At 42.2% G+C, this 24,608-nt stretch overlaps 1 protein-coding gene across 1 annotated transcript; it reads left to right on the top strand.

Moving 5' to 3' along the window:
* Positions 1–385: 385 nt before the first annotated feature.
* Positions 386–5,908, top strand: LOC122839377 (dachshund homolog 1-like). The gene has a single exon (XM_044130887.1). The coding sequence runs from the start codon at positions 1,280–1,282 to the stop codon at positions 1,838–1,840; it is 561 nt and encodes a 186-aa protein (XP_043986822.1). The 5' UTR covers positions 386–1,279; the 3' UTR covers positions 1,841–5,908.
* Positions 5,909–24,608: the final 18,700 nt, after the last annotated feature.

Genomic DNA, 24,608 nt, shown 5'->3' with positions numbered 1-24,608 from the left:
CTCAGAATTTGGATCTGTTCATCATGTCATTCACCTTAAATCCCCACTTCCACTGGAGGAAAAAAAAAACATCCCCAAATCATGATTCTGCCAGCACCATGTTTCACTGTGAGTATGATGTTCTCATTGGGTTTAGACATTCCTGCAGTCTCTTAAAGTTTCCATTTTTTCTATTAATAAATTTAGAGAAAACACTCAGGTTGTTGCAGTGCCACTTTTGTCCAATAGATTCTCCAAAGACAGATAAATCTCTATACAAGAGCCACACATTCAGATAAAATGCAGCAGATTTGTTTTTATATTCTTACTACTATTGATACCTTAGTACAATAGAATAACTAACTATGGCTTTAATTACAGTCTGCAAATGGCCAAATGTCAGAGTGTTGGATAGCTGAACTTTATTTCAGATTAGACAGATTTACAGTGAACAGTTTTGACATTTAGTGCAACACCTCCCCACACCTCCACACCAAAAACAAAACAAAACAAACAAACAAAAAACAGCTTTATGTTGATTCTTTACTTTGTTTTGCTGCTTGTCAACAGAAAAAGCACAATGGCTGTCAGAACAATAAAAGCCCAGGCTAATTAAACAAGGAATGTTATCAGTGAGTCCTGCTCGGTGAGAAAACAGGATAACTATGACATCATGAATAGTTTAAAAATAAAAACAATAATAAAAAATGAAAAGGTCACATCATTCTCAATCTTCATTTTAAATTTGAGAAAACTTCGCAGAATGTTTAGTTAGGAGCGACTATTTTGTTGCAGCCACAAAGAAATGAGCTGGGGAAAACATCTCTGTCTGAGCTATTAAAGAAAAAAAAAAGTGTGTTCGCTGTGAGGAGTTAATGAGTTATTAAAGCGGAGCTGAAACATTTCAGTAAAGCAGAGAGAACAGTTAGTTTTATGTTCTTCAAAGGCTCCCACTGTCCCCTAGCTCCTCCCTCTCTGTACCGTGTGACAACAACAACTCATCCACAGAGCGGTGCTGCACTTTTCAGCTCATTTTCCTCCTGTCATTCCTCCTCCTATCTTTGATCATTGTCCCCTCTCAGAAAAAAAACGAGAGAAAAAATTCACTCAGCACGCCTTTTTTCGCTCTAGCTCTTTTTTTTTTTTTTTTTTTTTTTCTACTTCCCAACTTAACTGAGGAGCTAAAACTCTGAAGGATTCTTTCATTTAAGGGTGTCTCGGCAGGCTGGCTTTTTTACTTTGAACTTCGGGCTGCTTTCCTTTTTTTTTTTTTTCTTCCCCTTCCTCTCGTTAGGTGACCATGGCCGTACCGGCTGCTCTGATCCCACCAACTCCGCTCGTCCCGCCGCCTCCGATCTCCACTTCCTCCGCCACCACGTCCCCGCCGTCGACAACTTCGTCCCCGTCCCCGTCCCTGGTGCCGCCGACGGGACCCTGCCAGAACCTATTCAGATCGGAGCTCCTCGCCACCAGCAGCCCGGGCATCCCGACCCCGAACGCGGCTCTGCCCCCTAGCAAGCCCGTCTACTCGACCCCGTCGCCCGTCGAGAACATCCCGCAGAACAACGAGTGCAAGATGGTCGAGCTGCGCGGCGCCAAGGTGGCATCGTTCACCGTGGACGGCTGCGAGCTCATCTGCCTCCCGCAGGCGTTCGACCTGTTCCTGAAGCACCTGGTCGGCGGGCTGCACACGGTCTACACCAAGCTGAAGCGGCTGGAGATCACGCCGGTCGTGTGCAACGTGGAGCAGGTCCGCATCCTCAGGGGGCTCGGCGCCATCCAGCCCGGGGTGAACCGCTGCAAGCTCATCTCCAGGAAGGACTTCGAGACGCTCTACAACGACTGCACCAACGCGAGGTGAGTGCGGAGCTCCGCTGTGCGCGCGCCCTCCTCGCCAGCAAGAGAGCCGTGCGTAAAGGCGCAGCGGCATGCCTGGATGCATGCATGCATGCGAGAGGGGGGGAAAGACGGTCTTTTTCTTCCCCCCTCCAACTTCAATGCAAAAAAAAAAAAAAAAAAAAAAGCTGGATTTGGCGTTATTCATATTGTTATTTGATGATTCTTGTGTATACGTGTGAAAGGTTTGAGTATGATCGTGGATGAATGTCAAAATTGAAATATCGGGTGGTGGTTGTGGGGGCGTAGGGGGAGGGGGTGCGATCGTAGGATCTGCTCTGCGCCTCGGCAGTTAAAAAGTTGAGTGAAAGTTTTTAACACGTGCAACGCAAAAGCTGTGACATGATGGATACAGCCTGTCTGCTGCTGAGCCAGTAAATCGATAACAGTGGAGCGTTGAATAAACTGCAGATCCAACTCTACCACTTTTTTTATTTTTATTTTTAGAAAATGTTAAAACATTTAGCAATTTTTGGAAATGTTAAGTTCTCCCTTTAGATTTGCGCAACTCCTTTTATTTTTTATATATATTTTAATGACCGAAATATAACTAGGGTAGGTTTCCTTTAAAGTCCATACATTTGTGGGATTAAGGTTTCAGTTAGGATAATTAAAATTTGCTGAATGTAAACAAATAGAGACAAAACAAAAAAAAAACAATTCTGTCATATTTCTTTCTTACATTTTGGTAGCAACAAAATAATACTAACACTCCTATTAAAGCAAGAGTTTATTAAAAAGTTGTCATTTATTGGTGCAAATAATTCTACTTCAATCAAACATCATTGATTGAGATAGAATAATAATAATGATAATAACAAAAAATAGTTTGAACAAATGAATGCATTGCCACAAATCAAGCAAAATAACCTTGATCTGTTTTTGAAAGCTGACTGATTTAAGCACAGATCAATACTGGATTAAAAGCCATTTTTTATTGTCCTGTTGCTCCTCGTCTGTGATGCATCGCTCAAGTCTCCCAGGACGGTGGAGCCTGGTCAAATTTACCCTCTCACCTGTCACTGTGATTGATTCTGTATTGATCGCTCCCTCTTGCATTCAGAGATGAGCTGGAAATGCAAATATGATGGAAAGCCTCCCCACAAGTGAGGCGGGAACCGGCAAAATAGAAGCAGTTAAAGTCACTTTGAGTCTCGGTTTAGAACAGAGAAGCACCAATCGAGTAGTTCAAAGGCTGGGAAATATTTCGCTTGTTGACTTAATGCATTAAAACTGATAACTCCTCCTGTTCTCCGTCTGTAAATGCATCAATCAGCAGCAGGCGAGGAGGTGCACAATTTCCAGTTTCAGATAAATGTCACAGATAGATGTTTTTATGCGAGAGCGCGGATGATCTTGTTATTCCTTCATTTTCTACTAAATTGAAAACCGTTACATTCCTCAAAGAACCTGGAGGACATTTTCCTTCTTTTGTATTTTGCTACAGTAGAAAAGAATAAAAAAAAAAGATCTTGTCTGGAATCGGCCAAGGGAAGCCTGATTAGTGCACGTCTTGTTTAGAAGTGTGCAGTTTTTTGTTTTTGTTGCTGAATTAACCGGTCGAGCTAATGTGGGGAGAAGAAATGATGAAGTAAGTTGAGCTGTGCAGAATTTAATTACAAATATCCTGAAGGCTCGGACGGTACTTTGTTTTTAATTTTTAATTTTTTTAGAAATTTTCAAAGTGATCTAGTCAAATTAGCCATTTTTCCATGTCACACATGAACGGTTGTGTTGCTGCTGCATTTAAACATGTGGAATAACCTGCAACCTGTGTTTTTGCACCTGTGGGCCTCACACACCTCCGTGCAGCTCTCTGCTGCAAGCTTCACGTTCCCTTTTTTAGCAGCAATTGTCTCAACAGCTCACCTGTGCACTCTGGTGCTTAAGCATCATTTACATGAAGCATCAAAGGACCTGAACACCCCATCACAACCCCCCCATCCCCACCTCCCCCACTATATCTACTGTACAGATCCTCCTCTGAAGCTCGGCGTGGAGCTTCAGGTGACAAAGTATGCGGCTGAACTCTCCGGGTTGTCAATGGTGGGGCCGGGCGGGGAGGGAAGAGGGACGACTAGCGATGGGGTTAAAGGATAATGCAGTGCCTCGCGTCGCTTTAATGACGCTAAAGTGCTGGGCTATTACGGGCACACGGACAGGACTGTAATTGTCTCTGAAAGCAGCCAGGTTCTCCCGGCGCTGGGCTGAAATCAATCACTCAGACCCAGGTCTGCCTACCCGCCTGCCCGCCTGCTTGCCTGCCCGCCTGCCTGCCCCATTTGGAGAATTACATCATGGAACGGACCGAGGCATCCGCAGGGATAAAAGGCTTCTTCTGTTGCCTGGGAAAGAGTTTGATTTTATTTGCGGGGATGTGCCGCCTCTCGCTCCGTCTCGCCCCGCTGATACAGCTGCTGACAAAATGATCACTTTGAGTAAACAGCACACAGGTTTCAACTATCCCACCCCCCCAAAAAAACAAACAAACAAACAATAACAAAAAAAACACCCACACCCCACTGACCTCGGAGGTGAAAACAAGTTCCCTCTATTTCCACCAACTTACAGTCAGATAAAAAAAAAAAAAAAGGAAAGGAAAAGTATCCGAGTTCACGGGTTTACCCCACTCGGGTTACAACAACAACAGCCTGCTGCCTGGGATAGTTTAGCTTTTCATCCCCCCCTATTACACACAGTGTCACTGCTCTTTTTTTATACAGTGGCACAGTGATAACAATGAAGTGAATAATACTCCTATACAATGGCTCTTACTATTTCACATGCAGTTTATCCCCCTCCTTCTGGCGGCCTATTGTGCTAAAACAACACCGGTCTCTCTCTCTCTCTCTTTTTTGTGCACACTGTGTGAATGTGAATAGCATCACAGAGCTCCACTGCAGCCTGCTGTTTCAGTTTTGATGTGGACACAAACAAGCCAAGTTGTTCCCTGCTATGCTCGCTGTTTAAACACATTTAAAGAGTGTATTGTTTGCTGGAATTCAGTTTTTGTGTGTGTGTGTGTGTGTGTGTGTGTGTGTATTTCGGTTTGTTTAAGCTGCTTAAGTTTTACCTGATTCAAAACTTAAAAAAAAAATTAACCAAGTGCACCAAGTTAAAATGAATAAATAAATAAATAAGTGTAATAAGACTCCAGAAAACGTGCTGGTTCCGTTGGAGCTTGCTCTGAAGCGTCCTGCTGCTGCTGCACACTGCTGTTCAGTTGGCTGAAATAAAATTTTGCCTCTCACAATTGATTTGGCTCTTTTAAAGCCTTTCTGAACATGGAAAACCATTATAATAGTCATAGCAGTAATCTTTCTGCTGTGTCTTCATCTCTGTAAATAATTGAAATCTAATTATCATTTAAGAAGCAAAACATTTTCTGTCACAAAGAGATGACAGGATAGAGCAGGAGAGAGCAGATATTTCCTAACATTGTGCTTTCTGCTCTCACGCCTGTTGCTGTGCACTGCTAGCCAGCTGGCTCAAACAAATCCTCAACATTTTACGTTTTTTAACAAAAATAACAAATTTAGCTTCTTGAAACATTTTGGATCATAAAAAACATGACCTGTAATCGCATTAAAATGTGAGTTGACTGCTGGATGGCTACATGTGCAGACAGCACAAGTAATAAACCAGCTGTTATCATTTGATTATTCTTGCTTTACTCTGTGGAGAGCAGCAAAAACATCAAATTTTCAAAGCACAGTTAATCTTGAGTCTTCCCTCTTCGAAACCATCTACACTGAGGAGTGTTGGTACGAACTCAACCTGTTAGCACTTGGCTGAGGTCAGTGATTCAATGGCTTTTCAGCCAGCAGTCCGACCTGCTCAAGCTGAGAACTGATTCCAGCTGATTTCTTTGTGCATCTCTGTTGTTTTATTTGCTTCCTCTTGTTAAGAACAGAACAGCAAAAACATGTAATAATGTCCACATTAAGCACCTGAGAAACTCTGAAAAAAGTTTCTAGCAGGTGTTCATTCTTCAATTTTTGCCTAATTATATGTATCAAAGTGAAGATCGGGATAAGTAATTATTGTTATTTTATGTGAGCAGCAGCAGCAGTAGTGAGTGCAGTGTCTTTGAAATAAAACTGAATATAACTTGTTGGAAAGTTCTGATCTTGATTGTGCAAATATGGTGAAATTGTGGTATTCCTGCGGCCCATCCCAACTGAAACCCTGAAAAAGAAAATGTGTGTTTGAACTGTCTGAGCTCAGTTACAGATCATTACAGCTAATCTTTAAAAAAAAAAAAAAAAAAAAAAAACTACCAGAAATATAGTGACTATTAACCTCTTTATTTTCTGAAGGGCTCTTGTGCCAGATTACCAGTGTTCCACACTGATCCGGGTTCAGTAATCTCCCCTCTTTACATTTTATGTCTGTGGCCCCTCCAAGAGCCCCTGTAGGAGCCCCCCATGTTCAAGGTACTTGTTTTCCCTTTTCATTTTCCCTGCAGTGGGATGAAAAAGAAAAAAAAAAAGAAAAGAGGTTCTTATTGCTGCGTGACACTTGAACTCTCAGAAAGGTTATTATAACACGAGGGCGGCGCAGAGATATCGCATATCTCTCATTGGTCTCATTTTTGTGTGTGTGTGTGTGTTTGCGTGTGTGTGGCTATCCGATGCCGGGGCAGTGGTTTTAATTGACAATCATTGTCTACTCCTTGAAGGTTAACCGCACGCCCTAGACGGTGTCCCACCACCGGGGAAACAGCCCCGGCTTTTTTCACTTCCACGCCCCGCTTAAATAGATTTTCCTCAGCTCGTTTCTGTCAGGTCGCAGTGAAAGCCACGTTTTTGCTTCTTCTTCTTTTTTTTTCTTTGTTTTCTTTTTTTTTAACGCACTTATATAAATATATATTTGATGCTGATGTGACTGGGAAGTGTAGCAAGAGCGCTCACCTCTCTTGTTCCTACTTCAGGAGTGTTTATGCCTAAACACACATATTTGCAAATGACGGTAATTGTTTTGTTTAGCGCTCAGTGTGAGCTGCCACCGAGGGTGCCAGCTTGTCTCTCTCCTCTTCCTTTCTCCTCTCTTCTCCTCTCTGCTGAGCTCTCTTATAATATATTTGTTTTCTACAAGGCGCGGATGTGTTTACAGGTACTCAGGGGAGATTTCTGGATTCCATTCAAATCATTCCCAGTCAGAGTGGGTGCTAAGATACCCCCGTCACCGGGCAACCACATCCAAGAGGGAGGCTCGGGCGATAATAACTTCAAAAACAGAGTGACAGATGCCTGATTAGAGAAGGAGAAGGAGGGAGGAGGAGGAGAAGAGGGAGTGAGAGAGACAGATAAAGATAGACAGAATGGAAAAAAAAGAAGAGACAGAGCGAGAGATAATGGTATACAAAGCTGTTTAAAATCCAAATCTGTTGAAGTACTTTCTCTAAAAGCCAAATTGGCTCTCATATCGTCTTTTTCTTTATTGAAGTAAAGAGAGAAAGAGAGAGAGAGAGAGAGAGAGAGGAAAAAAGCCCCAGCATTTCAAGTTTTTTTTCTTCTTTTCTCACATTTTAATCCTTCAGTGGGGATCTGCTAAATTTGATTAGGTACAGTACATGTGCTCAAGTCAACTGTGCAGTTGGCAGATGGTGGCAAGGTGTTTGTTTGGTTTTGTTTTTTATTTATTTATTTATTTATTTATTTTTGTGCAAACAAATAGCCTCCTTGAAAATCAAAATTGCTTTATTGAGTTGACACTCACTGAGCTGGAAAAAGAGCAAATTAAAACTGTTCTTTTTTCTTTTTTTTTTTTTTTTTGGGAAAACGTCCATAAAGCAGCTTGTTTAACCAAACACACTCTCCCCTTTTTGGGCTTTTCTTTCTTTCAGGATCATATTTCTGTCGCTTCAAATGAAGCCGAGCCAAGACTCTTTTAAAAACCACAGATTTCACTTGTTAGAGAGGCTTTGTTTGACACTGTCTAATGTCGTTTGTGGATTTGGAGGCTATTTGCATGGCAAAGAGGCCCCGTATTGTTAATTTGCCTTGTGGATGCATTAGCTGTCTGTGCTCCTGTCTTATTTGCATGCCTTTACTGGATCCGCAGCGGTGATTGAATGGCCAATTAATTCCTTTCGCGCAATCAAATGGTTTTAAACAGAGTCGCACCGATCAATCAGGGGAGTGGTTGGGATTGGCCAATTTCCCCGTTATCGGCTCTGATCGGTGATCGGCAGAGGAAAGGATGAAGGAGAGAGAAAAGAAAAAACAACAACTTGATTCTCCTTCCAATAATCTCGAGCATGAAAACTAAGAACAGGCAATGTTTTCAGTCTTTAGGCGCATCACACACCTGTTTATATTTTGATACTTTTGTGAAAGTAGAGTTACAACCAGAGATTCGAATCAGACGACTTTTGTTTGTTTTGTAGCTTTAAAGTCTTGATCTGAACTATTTTGGCTGAGTTCTCGCATGCCGGCTGACTACCCAGTGTGACTGATCCACTATTAGATGCTAAAGAGTGATTTTTCTCATCTACTTTGGGTCTTTCCTTATGGGTCCCCTTCACATTACTGCACATTTAGGGAGCACTGGCGGAAGTCGCCGCCGCTTGTACCAGGATGTTAAACGCTACTGACAGAAGTTAGAGGGAGCAGATGAGATTTCCTGATTGGAGAAGGAATGCCGGCCCTTGCTGGGCTCTGTCTAATATGGTCACATGGAGAAATTGATTTTCCTCAGAAATTAATTAATTTTTCATATAGCCCAGAGCTGGAGTTAAAAAAAAAAAGACTGCATACTTGCTGGTATTCTATTTTTTCTCCCATCTTTCTTTTTTTTTTTTTTTTTTTTTTTAAAGAATTATTGCCTAATCATATTAATACTTTTGCCCCAAGGATGAAAAGATAATTGTACAAATGCATTTGGAAATATGTATCACTGAGTATTTATGATTAAATTATGCAAATAACTCCGCTCCCATCCTTCGTGGGCCCAGATTGTCTAATTAGGATTGATATGCCGAATAGATGTTGGGGAATCTGAATACAAGCATGTCCAAAGAGCAGAAAATTGAAAATGACAAGGCTGGAATCCTTAAAAAGTGCGTTGAGTTTTTTTTTTTTTTTTTTTTTTTCTTCCTTCTTCCCCCCCTTCTCTCTTCCCTTCTCTGTCTAATTCAGCGTGGCTGTATCAGGAGTTAATTTTCCCCAGCTTCATTTCTCGTCTGAGCTGACAGGAAAAGGAATCCATCAGGGAAGCAATCTCAGATGGGATTCCACAAATTTCCTCTCCTTGTTTTTTTCTCCCCCTCGTCGTTTTTTGCCGGACCTATCAGGGATGAATCTTCTCCTGAGTAAACATGCAGATGTTATTTCTCCAGTGTCAATGTTTTTGGAGCTCTTTGCTCAATACAAAAGGAGTCCCTCTTAATAATTTAAAGTATGCCAAGAAAGGAATGTCATCCGACAAAAACTCCTTTGTACTCTTGGATTGTCAGCTAACTAAATCCCACTATGTCATCCAGGTTTTTCCCTTCATTTCTCCCAAAAGTGAAAAAATTTAATATTAATAATAGAATAGAAATAAGGGATTGCTTGATAAATCTAGAAGTTAGACTTTTGGCTAAAATTTGAATTTGACATGGGTTAGATTTTGTTTTAATTTAACGTGATAAAATATCCGATTTTTAAGCTGAAATTCAACCTTTAACTCCATAATTGGGGGGAAAAAAATCCATGGTTAAATCTATTTCTTTGTGCAAAATCTCAGATGATAAAATTACCTGGTTCCCTAAAACGCCTTTAATGAAATAATGAATGTTTAGTTTATTATTCTTTTTATTTATCTTTTGGTTTACTTTAGTGTTTTTAATTTGATTGAAGTGCTTAGGAAGTTTTATTTACCGGTAGTTGATTTTACAACAAATGTCAAGCAGGCCTATTTCTCTGTCACTCTTCAAAACGGGAAAGACAAGATAACATGCAACAAAGTTCCCACAGGGGGAAATCATAAGCTAACAGGTGCTGGTTAAACTTGCAAATATCTACAGTCAGAGTATTAATTTACAATGTTTTCAGCAAGTAGAAAAAAAAAATCTTAATTTGACTTCAACAAAATTTTCAGCGTGAGAAAAAATGTTTTTTTTATTTATTTTTTTTTTTTTAGAGTAGTCTTACGCTGCAAATAACTATGAAGGCTGATCTTTTTCCGTCAAAGTCAAGTTATCTCCATTATTGTTGGACATTTCTTAAACGGTGGTTGGATCTGACTCAGCAGAGACTCACTGTACCCCGACCGGGGCGGCAAGAGGTGTGAGGTTCTAACGCCAGCTGCTCTCCTCGCCGGGTTGAGTGGGACATCAGAGCACAGAAAGCGACTATTTCTTCTTCTTCTTTTAACTTCAGGTGTTGGGCACAGCGCGGGAACAACTCCAACGGTATCTATTAAAGCGTTGATCGCTATCTAATCTTTTTACCTGGTGCTAGCTTGAAAAACAGCCCTGAAGCTAATTACACTTGAGAGTCACAGCACTTTCTGAGGCGGTTCAAAGCCTTTTGCTCAGTCAGTTTCATCAGATGAGTGAACTGGAAATAATATTTTTTAAAAAACAGCCCTATGGTCATAAGGTTTAAATGCAGACCATCGCAGAAGAGAGAAAAAAAAAAGAATTTATTGATCAGGAAGTGAAGCGTGATCATGGTCATCACTGATATTTGTTAAGTCCTCATGTTCTAATTCTGAATGCTGCCAGACATGGCATATCTGTGAGTGATAGTCTCCATTAGATACATAAATAGGTCATATCTAGACAACATGTCTTACAGCACTGTTTGAAGTCTGACTCTGATTGTCAGATTGCTCCAGATCTGTCTTTCATACAAGTAAAAAAAAAATAATTTTGCAAGTTAAAAATCAATCAAAATGAAGTCATTAATCCCGAGGTCGTTGGTGAACTTTGCAGTTTTTTATTTATTTATTTTTTTTAATGAAAAAAGACCAGAATAAAATCTGATGGAAGTATGCCAAAGAGTAGAGAGGTACTGGAAGGCTGGAATTGTGCATTTTTTCCCTTAAAGCTCTGATAAGTGATTAGGGCAAATACGTAGATTTTTGCATTTCATTCATAAGTTGCATCAAATGCAAAAACTCCCACAAATGTTTGTCTAGAAATGCATTAACCAACATCTTGTACTTTGGCGCAGTTTTTTATTTAATAAAAACTCAAAGATGAGTCATTCTTACATTTTTTTTTTATAGTGATTTTTAAACAACCGCCCCTATCAAATAACCTGTAGAAGATTTTTCTTATCGTTGCATGGTACAGTCCTTAAACTAAATTGAAAAAATCAGGTCAGACTTGAAAGAAAGCTGGAACTTTCTGTGCCGTTTATATTAGAAAGTCCAACATATTTGGTTTAATATTTGCTGTCAGTTTTTTATTTGCTTGCAGTTTAAAGTTAAGCGTTGAAGCTTGCTTCATCTGAAGGTCTGTGGTTCTTGCTTTTTATCCAATGAAAGTCACACCCGGAGCTGCTTCTCGACGGCTCCGCACACCTGTAGAGGTTATGAGCGTGGGGTATCAATATCATCAGGTCAACACATTTTCATCTAACACTGACATCTCCCTGCGCCTTTCACTCCCTCTCTCTCTCCCGTTTTCTGCCTCTGCGTGCGTCTCTCTGGGCGAGCCAAGTGAGAATATCGGCGAGAGTCTTTATTGGTTGCAGCGCTTGGGTTTCTCTCCTCGTAGACTCAAATGTCACCGTCTCCCTGATGTTTCTCTAAAATCGCCTGTGCCACCACTCGCTGTGGCGCCTGGCTATTATTACCCTCCTCTTAAAGAGTGACAGTCGGGTCCTCGGAGATGTGACACAAACCCTCCGCGGATAGAGCCTCGTGTAGTGCTGTGTCAATCTGACGCTCGCAGCCAATCAGGCTGCAGGAAAAGCAGAGCACTGTACTGTGGACCAGGTATGTCTTGTTGGAACAGTTTGGAGCCATATTTTCAACTTGTAAATGCTTTACTTGGCCTATGCATTGCTTGTGTCTTCAACAGTTAGTTTAGTCATTTTGCAACTAGGCAAGGACTACTATGGGATTCTCATTGTATGAAAATCAAGACGCATAACTGTACAATCTGATTATATTCAAAACGCAAAACCTGCATAGCAAAGAGAGTTGCACAGAGAGTTTGGTAGGTGGCAGGAAGTGGCTGATTTTCAACTTTTCTGACACCGATTGGTTAAACACTCAAATATCGCATCTTTTTCCAAACACTGAATGCACCATGCAAAAAAACATAACTCATAGGTTGTGCTAACAACAACGCCTACTTCAGGAAGAAGACGTAAGCGAATAACACAAGTAGAACAATAGGAAAGCACAGAGACATTCTGACTGCAACTGGTGTATTTTTGGCCCAAAAGTTTTTGACAAGTACCAAAACATTTTAATTTAGTAGTAGTGTGCTTATTGGACATGATGGTTTCTTGTGTTGACAGGAGAACACAAGTAGAAAAAACAGGTTAATTAGCTGGTTGATTAGTCAGGCTATCTGCTTGTGTAGCCGGCCTGCAGTCCGCAGCTTAACAGACTTGTTGTTGATGTCTTACCAGCTGTAGCTTTGAAACAGTCTTTTCTTTATAAAACATTTGTTATAGTTTTAAATCTTTGTCTCAGCCTTTCTTGTGATCCCATGGAAACTGTAATTGGCTGACCAGCAGTCTGTCGCAGCAGTTTGGAGAAGTGAGGCTATGCCGGACAGTATGGCTCAAAAACTGTGGTCACTCTGTGAACCTCTTGGGCAACATGATCAAATAATCTAAACCATAAGAACTGCATGTTGGAAAAGTTTTGTGGTTTTTAAAACTTTGTTTTTCTTCAATATTACGCCTAATTCTTACTATTCCTAAATTGTGTAAAAAACACACTAAGATCTCCTCCATAGGGACTAAAACATGGTTTGTCAACAGACATTAACCCCCATCCAACTTACATGTTGGGTGTAACGACATGCCTTTGGTTTGGAGAAAGAAGATGCATTTGTGTGTGTATGGGTGTGTGTGTGTGTGTGTGTGAGTGAGAGAGACAGGCAGAGAGAGAGAGGGAGACCCCCTCGCAAAACTTCACATATGAATGGTCTTGTGTGAAAAGGAGGATGAATTGAGTCAAGCTGACATAGCATGCCAATAAGCTTTGTCTCATTCCCAATGCTGTATTCATTTGTGCCACAGAGAGATTTATTGCATGATTGACAATTATGAGAGGGTGACCTAGTTCTTTGTGAAGGAACAAAAAAATGGTTTTCATCAGTTGCCTTAGCTTTCTTCTCGCTTTGTCTGTGCACATGTGACGCTCCTGCCTGCCGAAGAATAGAGAGAGCATCCATGACACAAGACACTTCTCCTTCTCCTGTCCACCTCTGCTCCATCTCCAACTATCAGAGTGGAGCACTTTTCTTGTAATAGCTTTATATATTTTGCATGGAATCACATCATGCAGCATCTCCCACAGCAGAACAAAAGAAATGAATTTCCTACCCCATTAAGCAATGTGGGCTGTCCAAATGGATCATGCTAAGATGACATTTGTACAAATGCTCTTCACATCTCCAACTTTGGTGTGGAAGTATTGCCTTGCAGCTTAATGCGCAGCGTTGTCGCATGTGTGGATTTTTTTTTTTTTGGCTTGTTTTTTGCCACCATCCCAAATCCATTTATCCTCCATTTACCGTCTTCATTTCTGCCTCGCGTTTGCCGATTCCTTTATTTCTCTACGGTTCAGTCTACCTGACGATTAGTTGTGTGTGCGCAAGCCAGTCAAGCTTAGATTACTACGACTGTGAGGAGGAAGTCTCCGCTCCTCCTGGGACTCCTGCTTGACTGGCCCCACAAATGATACAAGCCAGGGGTTTAGTTTGGAGTTAATATCCTGCAAAATTGTCCTGCCCAGCCTCGGCAGAATGGCGGATGATTAAATGACACGAGCATATCAAAAACATTTTTCTCAGACTAGTGGCTGTTAAGTGTCTCGCCGGTGCGGCCCCGTCTCCCAAGGTTACCATTAAAAAGAAAGGAATATTCAGAGGGAAGTGGGTGTCATTGAACTGTGATTGCGTGCGCGCGCGTGTGTGTGTGCCCATATTAGTGTGCACACACCTGCTTTAGATGTCTCTAATAATGCCTTGTTTGAGTGGTAATAATATCTCAATAGGATTTCAGGGTCTCTTTGAGAGGTTTGGTGGAAGGTTGAGAGGACATATGCTAATTCTGCTTGGGAAGAATCATCTCTTCCAGAAATGCATCCCACTAGAGTTTTCCCTCCTGCACTGGGTGCCAGACTTCCCCTAGTGACAAAAAAATGCTTGAGGCTCCAAAGTGATCCATTTTATCCCTTCTTTTTCAAAAGGATGCCGTGCTTTGTTTTAACCTCGGCAGGAAAGGAGATGAAAGGCAGCGTAATAAAGCCGAAAGGTCTTTCTGTAGTTATCAAATGGCCTTTCACTCCTGACCTTTAAGATGCCACAGTAAGGACTGGAGACAATACTAGAAATACAGATCGGATTTCGGAGATCAAACACTGCTTTGTATGGTTTACTTGCAAGGGAGAAGAAAGAGCAACCTTTCACAGGACATCATTTGATCAGGAGAAAAAAATAAATAAATAAATTTTAAAACATTCAGAGATGAATTAACTTCTTTGATGGAAAAGTTAGTCTTGTTTTCCGGATAGAAGGTAGCGGCGAGCCATGTGAATGTGTCTGCATTAGGAGTAGGCCAGATTCGGGTAACAACTTTTAAAAAAGTAGAAATCGCTACGAAATTCGGTCATATTGTTTTACTACTGTTTTAATAAGTATTTTTATTCAGATGTCAGAAAATGACTAGATTTCTTACTAAGACGCAAACAGTAATGGCGAAGTCATTCGTCCCAGTCAGTTTCATCGATGGTACCCGCTCATTAAGCTCTGATTTTCTTTTGGTAGCGTTTTACAGCGACGCGTCAGCAGGGACATTAACAGTCCAATGAGGCGTATTCTAAAAATGTTGCAGTTTTACCAGTATGGATTTTTATTTTTTTTATCTGTCAACAACACAGACCCAAACACTATTCCTGATATTCGAGTGTGAAATCATTCCCTTCAATTCAGCTTTTTTCTTCTTCTCCACGTCTGAGTAGACAGGATACAAACCAGCACGATGTCGCCCCCTTAGAAGCTACAGAGAAAACCTGGAAATCTCTTTCTGTTTAGCTTAGCTAAAACTAGCGTAGCATGAGGTTTTCATGCCCGGTCTGTATGTTCTCTTGCAGTGTAAACACTTGGTTAAGGGTCTGTTTGCTCTCCTTGTTCTCACTTACAGACAAGCCATAGAAATCTTTTTTAACACAGCACTTGCTTCTATTGTCACACTATGTGGACTAGTGTTATTTCCAGCTGATGCTGTTTTCCAAATGGCCTTTCAAAATGCACAATGAGAAAAGAGCAGCAGATGAAATGAATGTGCAGGCTCTTTGAATACTAGAACTGGGAAATGTTTGAAACTGTCAGCTTAAGTTTTGAAGCTCCAATGCACACACGCACATACTAATAATAATAAGTAATCAATGTCTGTCAGTACGGCTAACTGGCGCCCCGTGTGTGGCTGATGGTTATATGTGTGATGTGGGAGGGGCAGGATAAAGTTATTTAAAATGACAAGCTACTGCAGTGCACTGTCAAGCCTAAAGTATCCAGCAAACCTCTTTTTTTTCTTCCCTTTCTCATCCGTAGACGGACTGAAGACAGAACGCGCTAATCATGCTCTTAGATGGTAGAACGTTATCGTGATTCTCGGTGGCACCCGGCATTCCTGTCATTCTCGACATTCTTCTGGGGGGGCACTCAAAGCCCGAGCGCAGAGTGTCAGTGCCTGCGCAGACCCCGAGGGGCTCTGCGTGTGAGACCCTGTCGGGGCCCGCTGAGCACCGGCCTGTTGACAGCTCCTTGGCACTGTTGTCTCAGCAGGAAGGCATCAGTCGGAGCAACAGAGGGAGGCTGTGGATGAAGGCTGTCTGTCTGGACAGTGGAGAGAGAGGGAGAACGAAGTCGGGAGTTAGATTAGGCTTCACCCGGGGGTCACCGTGTTCCCAGAGCAGGCCGCGAGCCTTGCTGGCCTCGGCATTGTTAAAGTGAAAGGTCAGGTCCGCAGACCAGGCTAAGCCCATTAAGTGACCAGCGCTACGTCTTCCTGGAAACCTGACTGTGCTTTCTCTTAACTACAGAGTGGGGAGGGAAGGGGAAAAAAAAAAAAGGAAAACAGCTTTAAAAAGCTGAGGTCGGCCATATCCTGATGTGAACTGGAGACCTCAGTTAATTGAAAAGAATATTACTGTGCACTCATATGGAGGCATTGCAATCATGCCCCTTCATAATACAGAGCATGTTTCATTTTTCAAAGTGCCACTAATTGTTCTATAGCAACTTCTGTAAGTGTGTTCCCTGCCAGAGTTGGGAGACATGGCCTCCAGAGGATATCACCAACTTTCTAATTATGTATAAGAAAATACTAAAGTCAAAAATTAGCAAAGGAAAACAAATACACAAAGAAATGTATCTAATACCTTGACTTGTATTTATGCCCCTATTATACTTGTGGAGACATTTCAGCAATACTCAAACGCAAAATGTTTGTGTCGCTTGAATGCAACCATTTGTTAGCAGATATTAAATGGCAACTCTTTCCATTTCCTTTCCTATGCTGATGTTACATTGGTTGAGTCTGCAGGCTGTATTGATCCGCTTGATCAGCAGATCCACCCAGTTGGCTGATTGTGAGTCCACAGGGATCATTTTCAAACACATGAGACTCTAAAAAGCTCTGGATGTCCCATTGCACTTTTCCAACGGTTTAAAACCATCTGAATAAGAAGACAGAGAAATGTCGGAGTGACAGAGAGAAGAAGTGGAACTTATTGCTGTGCACTGCTGATAGCTGAAAAACGCTAAGGATGGAATTATTTTTTGCTTTAATACAAAACAAAGACTGTCACACCTGGGTTATGGCTACTTTTTTGTTTTCCCAACTGCTTTTTGGGTGAGGCATGCAGAGATGAGGGTTTTTTTTCTGTCACTTTTGGCCCCATTGTTGTAACTCTGAGTGGTTCTCAGAAAGCACATGTTCAATTTTAGAAGCACATGTAAGGTTTAAAATAAAAACAGAGGGTGCATTTGTTGCAAAATGTTACACACACTTGGAAAAGTTGCATTGAAGTAGCATGATGGTCACAATGTATAGCTAGAGTTGCAAAGGAATGCATTTCTTAGATATTTTCTCCAGTGTCAATTGTTGAACGCAGGCTCCTTTCTGATCATCCGGTGAGGTAGTATTTGTTATATTCCATGCACTAGTCAATGTCTCAATGCATCCAGTTTGTTAAAATGAATACATTGTATTTTCTAAAAGTATCTTCTAAAACACTTGTTTTATTTTAGAAGTTTAAAGGAAACACTCCACTCCAAAATGCTTTTTTGCAAACCTACTTTTGTCACAGAAAACTTTGGTCGGTCGACATAAACGGAGCAAGAAAGTTCTCCTGCTTTGCCAAAAATCTGGGTTAGTGCGAACAGGGCCCGCATCGTGTCCCGTATGGCACAGGCGGGAGGTTAGCAGACGGATCTGAGCAAATCCTCACATTTATATCCTCTCTGTGCTAAACGCTTATGTACGGCATTCATAAGGTCGTCGGAGCCCCGACGCTCTCCCATAAGTCTCCCTTAGCTGCGGCGATGACTGGTGTCAGGGATATCTGCTGAATGAAAGGAAACACGGGAAGATAGCGTTTGATCCGTGATGGAGATGAGTCCGCATAGGAGTGGAGCTGGTGATTAATAATGGCGCATCCGGGTAAAAAAAAAAAAAAAAAAAGAAAAAGAAAGAAAAAAGAAAAAGGATGTCATCCCCTGGACGTTTAATGAGAGCTCTTGAACATATCTGGGAGAGGCGATATGTTGACAGTGGAGGATGCAAATGAGGCTAAATGTGAGAGGAAACCTGAAATGAATCACCCTGCCTTGTCTCTGGCGTTTGTGAGTGCTTGGAATGAATGTACGTCTGCGTGCGTGTGTGTTTGTACGGACTATACAGGCAGCCGTTTATGGCGTACAAAGCTCGGTTTGACACTCTCCCTCCTTTGTCTCAAACTGCTAACTGTATTTAATTTCACATCTTATCGGGCCTCGCTTTGTCTGTCTGTGGGTCTCTGCACAGTGGAGGCGACCCCCGGAGATAAACTCTGTCAGGCTCTGGGGTGATTTATTAAATTCTGATTTCTGTGAAGGACTTTAATGTCGAGGGGGTGGGAAGAGTGGGAGGGTGGAAGCAGGGGAGAGGAGGAGGAGTGGTGGTGAGCAGAGAGGGGGGGAGAAAATATGTCGCAGGTGTCTCTGCCAGCTCCGGGCACTGTTCTCTCTCCATTACCAGGATTGTTAGGTATAGAGAGGCAGGAGAAAAGAGAGAAGTAGGAATCTATGCTGAATTTCCTGTCTTTGTTGTGGCAGCGGGGCTTGTTTTTTCCCTCCGTTTTAGGCCAGAGTAGCGCTAAGTATCTTCTAAACTTGTACTTGTTTGGAGAGATACAGCCTCTGTAGTTTTGGGACACCTGAATCGAGCTCTCACCTTCTCTGCACAAATCTATTAGGGAAACACCTCTGACCTCATCAGGCTCTCTACCCACCACCTTCTATATTTGAATAAAGCCTCATGTCAAGACGCTGGGGTGTTATTTTTTCAGCAAATCTCTTCGTGTTGAAACCAGATATGTATATTGACCATAGTAACATGTGCTGTCTTTCTCACTCACATTTAAGAAATGTGAACTTACAATGCTGTTTTAGGTTTTACATTAGCTAGGATTATCAAATCTTTTTGTGTTTTTTTTAAATGGAAGAATAATTAAATAAACAAACCCCAAGAGAATCATTAATGTTCTTCAGACTCAGAATATTATTATGCCTTTAAACAATTAGTGAAAAAGCCCAGATGATGACGTCATCACTTTGTAAGCTTCTAATAGGTCAGTTCACTATATTTCAGCAAACTAGAGGCACAACTGTAGACAAATCTTAAGACAACACAATGCTTTCTTGTGTAAAAATGGAAAAACTTTAGAATGGATACAGAAAGAGAATCGTTGACTCGGTTCATCTTTGGGTAGAATATCCAGATGCCTGAAGGTGCCACATTAATCTGTTCATACTGGAAGGAGAGAGTTTAGTGTCCCAAAGATGAACATGAAATGTGTGGAAAACCCACCCAGTAGAGCAGTGAAATGAGTCTTGTCCAAATGTGGACAGAAAGACCACTCAGCAAAGAAGAAGCCATTACTCCAAGTTACAGTTTGAATATGCACTCATGGACAAATAGGTCTTAATTTGAAGAAAGTTACAATGAAACTCCAAAAATGTGAACCAATCATAACTTGACCTAAATCAAGAAACCTTTAGTCTGATTTAATCAGACAGTGAGAAAATAAACAAAGCAAAAAAAAAAAGTGTATCAATGTACGTAAATGTCTGGTTTCAACTTTGTTATCTTTAACATTATCTGGTCTCAAATATTAGTTTTCAAGTTTTCTCCTGTTGAAAACACTTCCTAGGTCAGTTGTAAGTATGCCGAAGCGGGACACGTTAATTTAAATATCTCTTTATTCATCTCAAATGCACCGGCTCCTCCCTCTTGAAGCCCTACTTTACATTTCTCTTTCATATCACCTTAATCTAAATTGATGCGTTATCGTACAGGAATCTCAGAGGAGGGGGGGATCAAATGGTGGCTGTCAGTGCTGCTTGGTGAGCTGTGTTTTTGAACATAATTTCGTCCTCTCCATTATGGAATACACTTTAAAGCAAAGTCACAAGGCGCTTTTTTTGCATGACCCCCGGATTGTGTTTTTTTTTTTTTTGTAGAGTCGGTGGAAAGTGCGTCCTCTGATATCTCTGAAGTGGTTTGATCAAAAGGTGATATTAGCGAGGGCGCTTCTGCTTCCTGTCTTGCATCCCAGAGGCCCCCCCCCCTCACTGTGTGACACTTTCACTCTGAGCAGTGATGAGAGGATGGTAAAGAGTTGTGGATTCTGTGTTTATTTATTGCTTGTACTGAAGAAGTTAATGGAAGAGCGCAGGCTGTGGTGCGTGAAGGGCTGCATGGGACAAGACTTCTTCTGGAGAGTTTGGCTGAACACATATTTCAGCCACACACGTGCACGCACGCACCCACGCTGCTGCTTTATATCAGATAGTTTGCCCCCCCCCATCTCATTCCTACTCCTCCCATTTTTCTTTTCAAAACAGGAGCATCTCCTAGTCTCTGGGCACTGCTCTTAAATCAAGCCTGGGAAGATGAGTTTGCCGAGACAGAAACTCAATCCTATTTGTGCGCCTCTGAACCCCCCCCCCCCCCAAAAAAAAAAAAAATAAAAATCTCAGAACTCCTCAGGAGCGCCACCAAGATCTGCTCTCTTCCCAGCCCCAGTGCTCAGGCAGAGCTTGCCCAGACTCCCGGCTTCGGAGGTTTTGATTGAGCGGCGCTGGTTGATCTTACGACTGTCTCCACTGTCTCCATTGTTCTCCGCGAGTCAGCATCTTCTCGTCTTTGCCGTTGATTTGTCTTTTGATCTGTGCGAGTGATTTATCTGCGCGGAATCGTTTTTCTCTCTGTTCCCCCTCAGGAAATTTGGAATGAGGCTGGGCTAACCTTGCCAGGGCCGAACAAAGCCCTGAGAGCTGATCTCATGTATTTTGATGCTGTTTGTGAAAACGACGCACACACACACACACGCACACACACCCCCACACATGCTCACACACGCACTCACGCAGACAGCCCAGACTTTGAGGAGGATGAAAAAAAAAGAAAAAAAAAAAAGGCAACCTGGTGGTTTCCGACGCTTTGTGTTTTCCTCGAACAGATGTAAGCACCTGGAGCTAAATTTCCATTTGCAAGTGACATGTTTTACAAACGGGGGAATGATTCAGTGGTAGGAAGTGGATTTAAGTGGACACTTCTAAAGCCACACTGCTAGATGGAGATCCACTGAGAGCATTAGCTCTTCACCATCCATGGACTGGTTTACTGGTGTCCAGTGAGTGCCAAGGTTTTAAAAAGTTACGGTGTCAAAACCAACTAACAATCAGTCGTCAAACAGTTCCTACAATTTACATCCTTTTTAATGTGACGTGCAGCTGTCCACCTCCCCCACCTGTCGCTGCCCGCTGCTGGATGAAAGAAGGCCGCTGCACTTTAACAAAAATATCTCTGTAAATATTTTTGCTATTGAAAACACAGACATCCACGATCTTCAAACTAGTGAAACACAGCCTATCACACTTATTACAGTAATGCTGTTTTAAGACTATATTTGCATGTCTTAAGTGCAAAGTGGCCACCTGCGCTGTTTGTAATTAATGTTACTCTAGGAAGAATAGAGTAAAAAAATTATTTTTTTTTCTTTTTTGAATCAAAATCAAATAAGAAATAGTGTTCTTCCGTCAGGAATAACTTCGACATCAAAGAGTTGTTGTTGGTGTGAGCTGTAGTGTGTGAACCAATCGGAAAACCATCGGATCGATGAGGTTCTGATCAACCAAGTTTCGATCAGGACTATTTGAGTCACCCTGTCTTTTTCACTGGGCATCTTTGCTGCTAGACTCTATAAAGATCACAACCGAGACAAATTATTATATTCTGTCCACTTAAGAAAAATGTTGAAAATTTAGAGAGTTTAAGCATAAATTAATTAATCATATGATGAATTAAAATGAGCTTGATAATGTCCATTCTAATGATTAATATTTTCAAAAGGCCAATTTTGTTTACAGAGACTTCGTAATAAATTGCATTTTTTTTTGTTTAGTTGTGTGTCGGTTTTATTTTTTTTAAATTGTTTTGGGTTGCTTGGAATATTTGAGTGTTAAGTGTTAAAGTTTATTGATCTTTGAAAGGCCAAACTTTAATCATTATGCCACTAAATCACTTGAAGATAGCCTCAAAGCAACAACATTATTGTTTATCGCAATAATTTCTGGGATTTCTTAATCAATGCTATTTTAACAGTAGTATGGATTTTCTTGCTGTTAAATAAACACAATTAGATAATATAATGTATTTTAGTTTTATATTACGTACATACTGTGACGCTACTGTGTTATTATTATACTGTGAGGATCTCATGCCGGCAATCACCTAACGGAGTCCATCGGAGAGCTAAGACTCATCACTCAGGTAGAGCTGATAGAAAAGGCCTTGAGACTGCAACAGTTTTTCCCTCAGTTTGCTTGGTTAAAAAGCGCAAGTCTGGTGGTGGTGAGGGGGGATTCTTGGGGGGCTGGATTGGAGCTGACAACCCTGAGGGGATTGGAGCTGTTTTCCTAGTGTGCTTTTTTTTTTTTTCCACCCACCCTCATGTGCAGCTGTTATAGCCTCCTCCCTCCTCCTAGCAGCTGCCAGAGAGAGAGAAAGAGACAGAGAGACACTTGCAGAAATGGAAAGGGGTAAAAAAAAAAGAAGAGGGAAAGGGAAAGAGCACAGCCCAGTGAGTGGGAATGGTAGGAGGGAGGGGGGATAAACACAAGCACTCAACACCTGCTGCCCCGTGAAGAGAAAAGGTGTGCACAGGAGGGAGGAGTGGGGGGAGAGGGAGCTGAGATAGGTGGTTAGGGAGAGGCGACAGGAGTACAAAAGCCTGAGAATGTGTAAATGTGGGAGTGAGTCTGTGGAAAAAACAAAGATTAGAGGAGAGACAGGTGGGTGAGGGGGTGCGGTGTACGCAGGTAGACTGCGAGTTAGTGTTACCTCATCCTAAGCGCTCTGTTGTGAGCAGGGGAAGGTTATCTTTAGTGCTAATCTTGGGGAACATAAATAGATATTTTTTTGTCCCAGGGGCAGGAATCTCGCTGCGCCAGATGTTTACGTGCTTTGATCAACATTGTTTTTGGGGCCGGCACCCCCGCGCGTTGGACCGAGCATCTCAAAGAGAGGAAACTTTTCCTCGGCGACGCTAATTATTTTTCCATCACTGCTCCGTCGCCAGTTTGGGTTAAGAGAGGCCGAGGTGGGGTGGAGGTTAGGGGGGCTGTCCGAGTGCCGAAAGCTTGTTTGCACAATTAATGTCTCAGAGATAGCCCTTCTTTCCCCGGCTGATTTTAACAAACACTGCGACGAGATAACGGTTAGACGTTGGCGATAAAACCGCGGGGAAAGTTTCTGCCCTCAGTTATTCGACACCTTTTGTAAATATGCATTCAAAACTAGTGAAATCTATTCAATCGGCCGTTGTCTGCGTATCAAGGAGGCACAGGGTTGGCCCCTCTCCATTCCACATGGCAACATGTTATCAATCAGCTGACATTATCTAAGCAAGAAATATTCCAACTAATTAAAGAAACGCCTCTGTGAAATCTCGATAAGGCCCGGGTTATTCTCTTTTACTGCTCTGCTCTTCTCTGCTAGGAGACTTGCCACAGGCTTGTCTGAGCAGAGGAAGTTATGAAACTCCTGCTGCCGTATCATTTGCACAAGGAAGTTTCACCCTGTTCCTCTGGCTTCTGTTGACTGGAGTCCATAAAACAGCTTTATTAAAAATGACACGATTCCACTCAGTATTTGCTCAGCGGCTGCTCATCTAGATTAGGTCACATGTTGCTGCGTTGTGTGGCCAACAATAGCCGGAGTTTATGACAGATAGCAGCTGTCTGGGCCGACAGCGTCGCGATAACATATTGCATACTGTACATCTCTAAATCTGCTGCCTCCCCCCGTCGAGATAATATGCTTCTGTTTTTCAACAGAAAACTGTCTCGACCACAATTCAAAAGCAAGTCAGCACTGTTCCAATTTCCTGTAACCAACTGCACATGATAGTAAATCATTGAAGCCGAAAGTGACACGACAGAAACGCTGCTCTCCACGGAGCAGCTTTGAGGTCTGGTTCAGAAAGACTGATGAAACATTGCTACTTTTGGATTGCACAAGTGTACTTCTCGAGCTAAATATGCCAGTGAGGCAACTGCCCGAACGTTTCCCAACCGGAGCATTGTTTCATCTCGACAGAAAGGCCTCAAATCTGTACCATCAAGATAAAAGCCGGACGTCTGCGTCGCATGCCGGCGCGCTCGTGGATGTATAGAACACTACATTGCGTGGGGAGCGCGGACAGGGGAGGGGTGGGCCTTCGGAATTATGTTATGGCCGCCTCCTGTTTGGCTTTTCCCGCAGCCCCAGGCAACGGGAAGGCATCAAGGACACCTGGGTGCGACTTTATTAAAGTATGAAATGAGAGGTCAGCGACGCGGCGGTCCCACACATGACATCCTGCGGCTGGCCCTTTTCTTCCCGTCCCCCTCCCCTCGGCCCAGGGGCTCTGATGCCTCTGCTATGAAAGTCTGTTTCATTAATCCCCCTGGGGGACCCCCTCGACTGCTCTTTCTGCTGCTGATACAAATTTAATTCCTGATAGGTCTGTTAGATGGAAGCCCGCGTCTATCAGGGCTTTTAATTAATGTGGCAGCGCTCTCCGAGTATCGCCGTGTTTATCTGGAATTTCACGACCAGGGCGCGGGGCAGACGGGATTGTTCAAAGATGGCTTGTTTTCTCTTTTTGTGGCTGAAATGTGAATTTTAATTAGACAGTGTTGTTACTCGAAGGGGTTGTTAAAAAAAAACAAAAAGGTGGGATTTATGCTTGCTACAAGAAGGCATGCATGTCTGCGTGCTTTATGCACTCACTTAGTGTCACAC

Source organism: Gambusia affinis, linkage group LG11 (assembly GCF_019740435.1).
Source record: "Gambusia affinis linkage group LG11, SWU_Gaff_1.0, whole genome shotgun sequence".
Classification (NCBI taxonomy): Eukaryota; Metazoa; Chordata; class Actinopteri; order Cyprinodontiformes; family Poeciliidae; genus Gambusia; species Gambusia affinis.
This window is presented reverse-complemented; position numbering and strand designations above follow the sequence as displayed.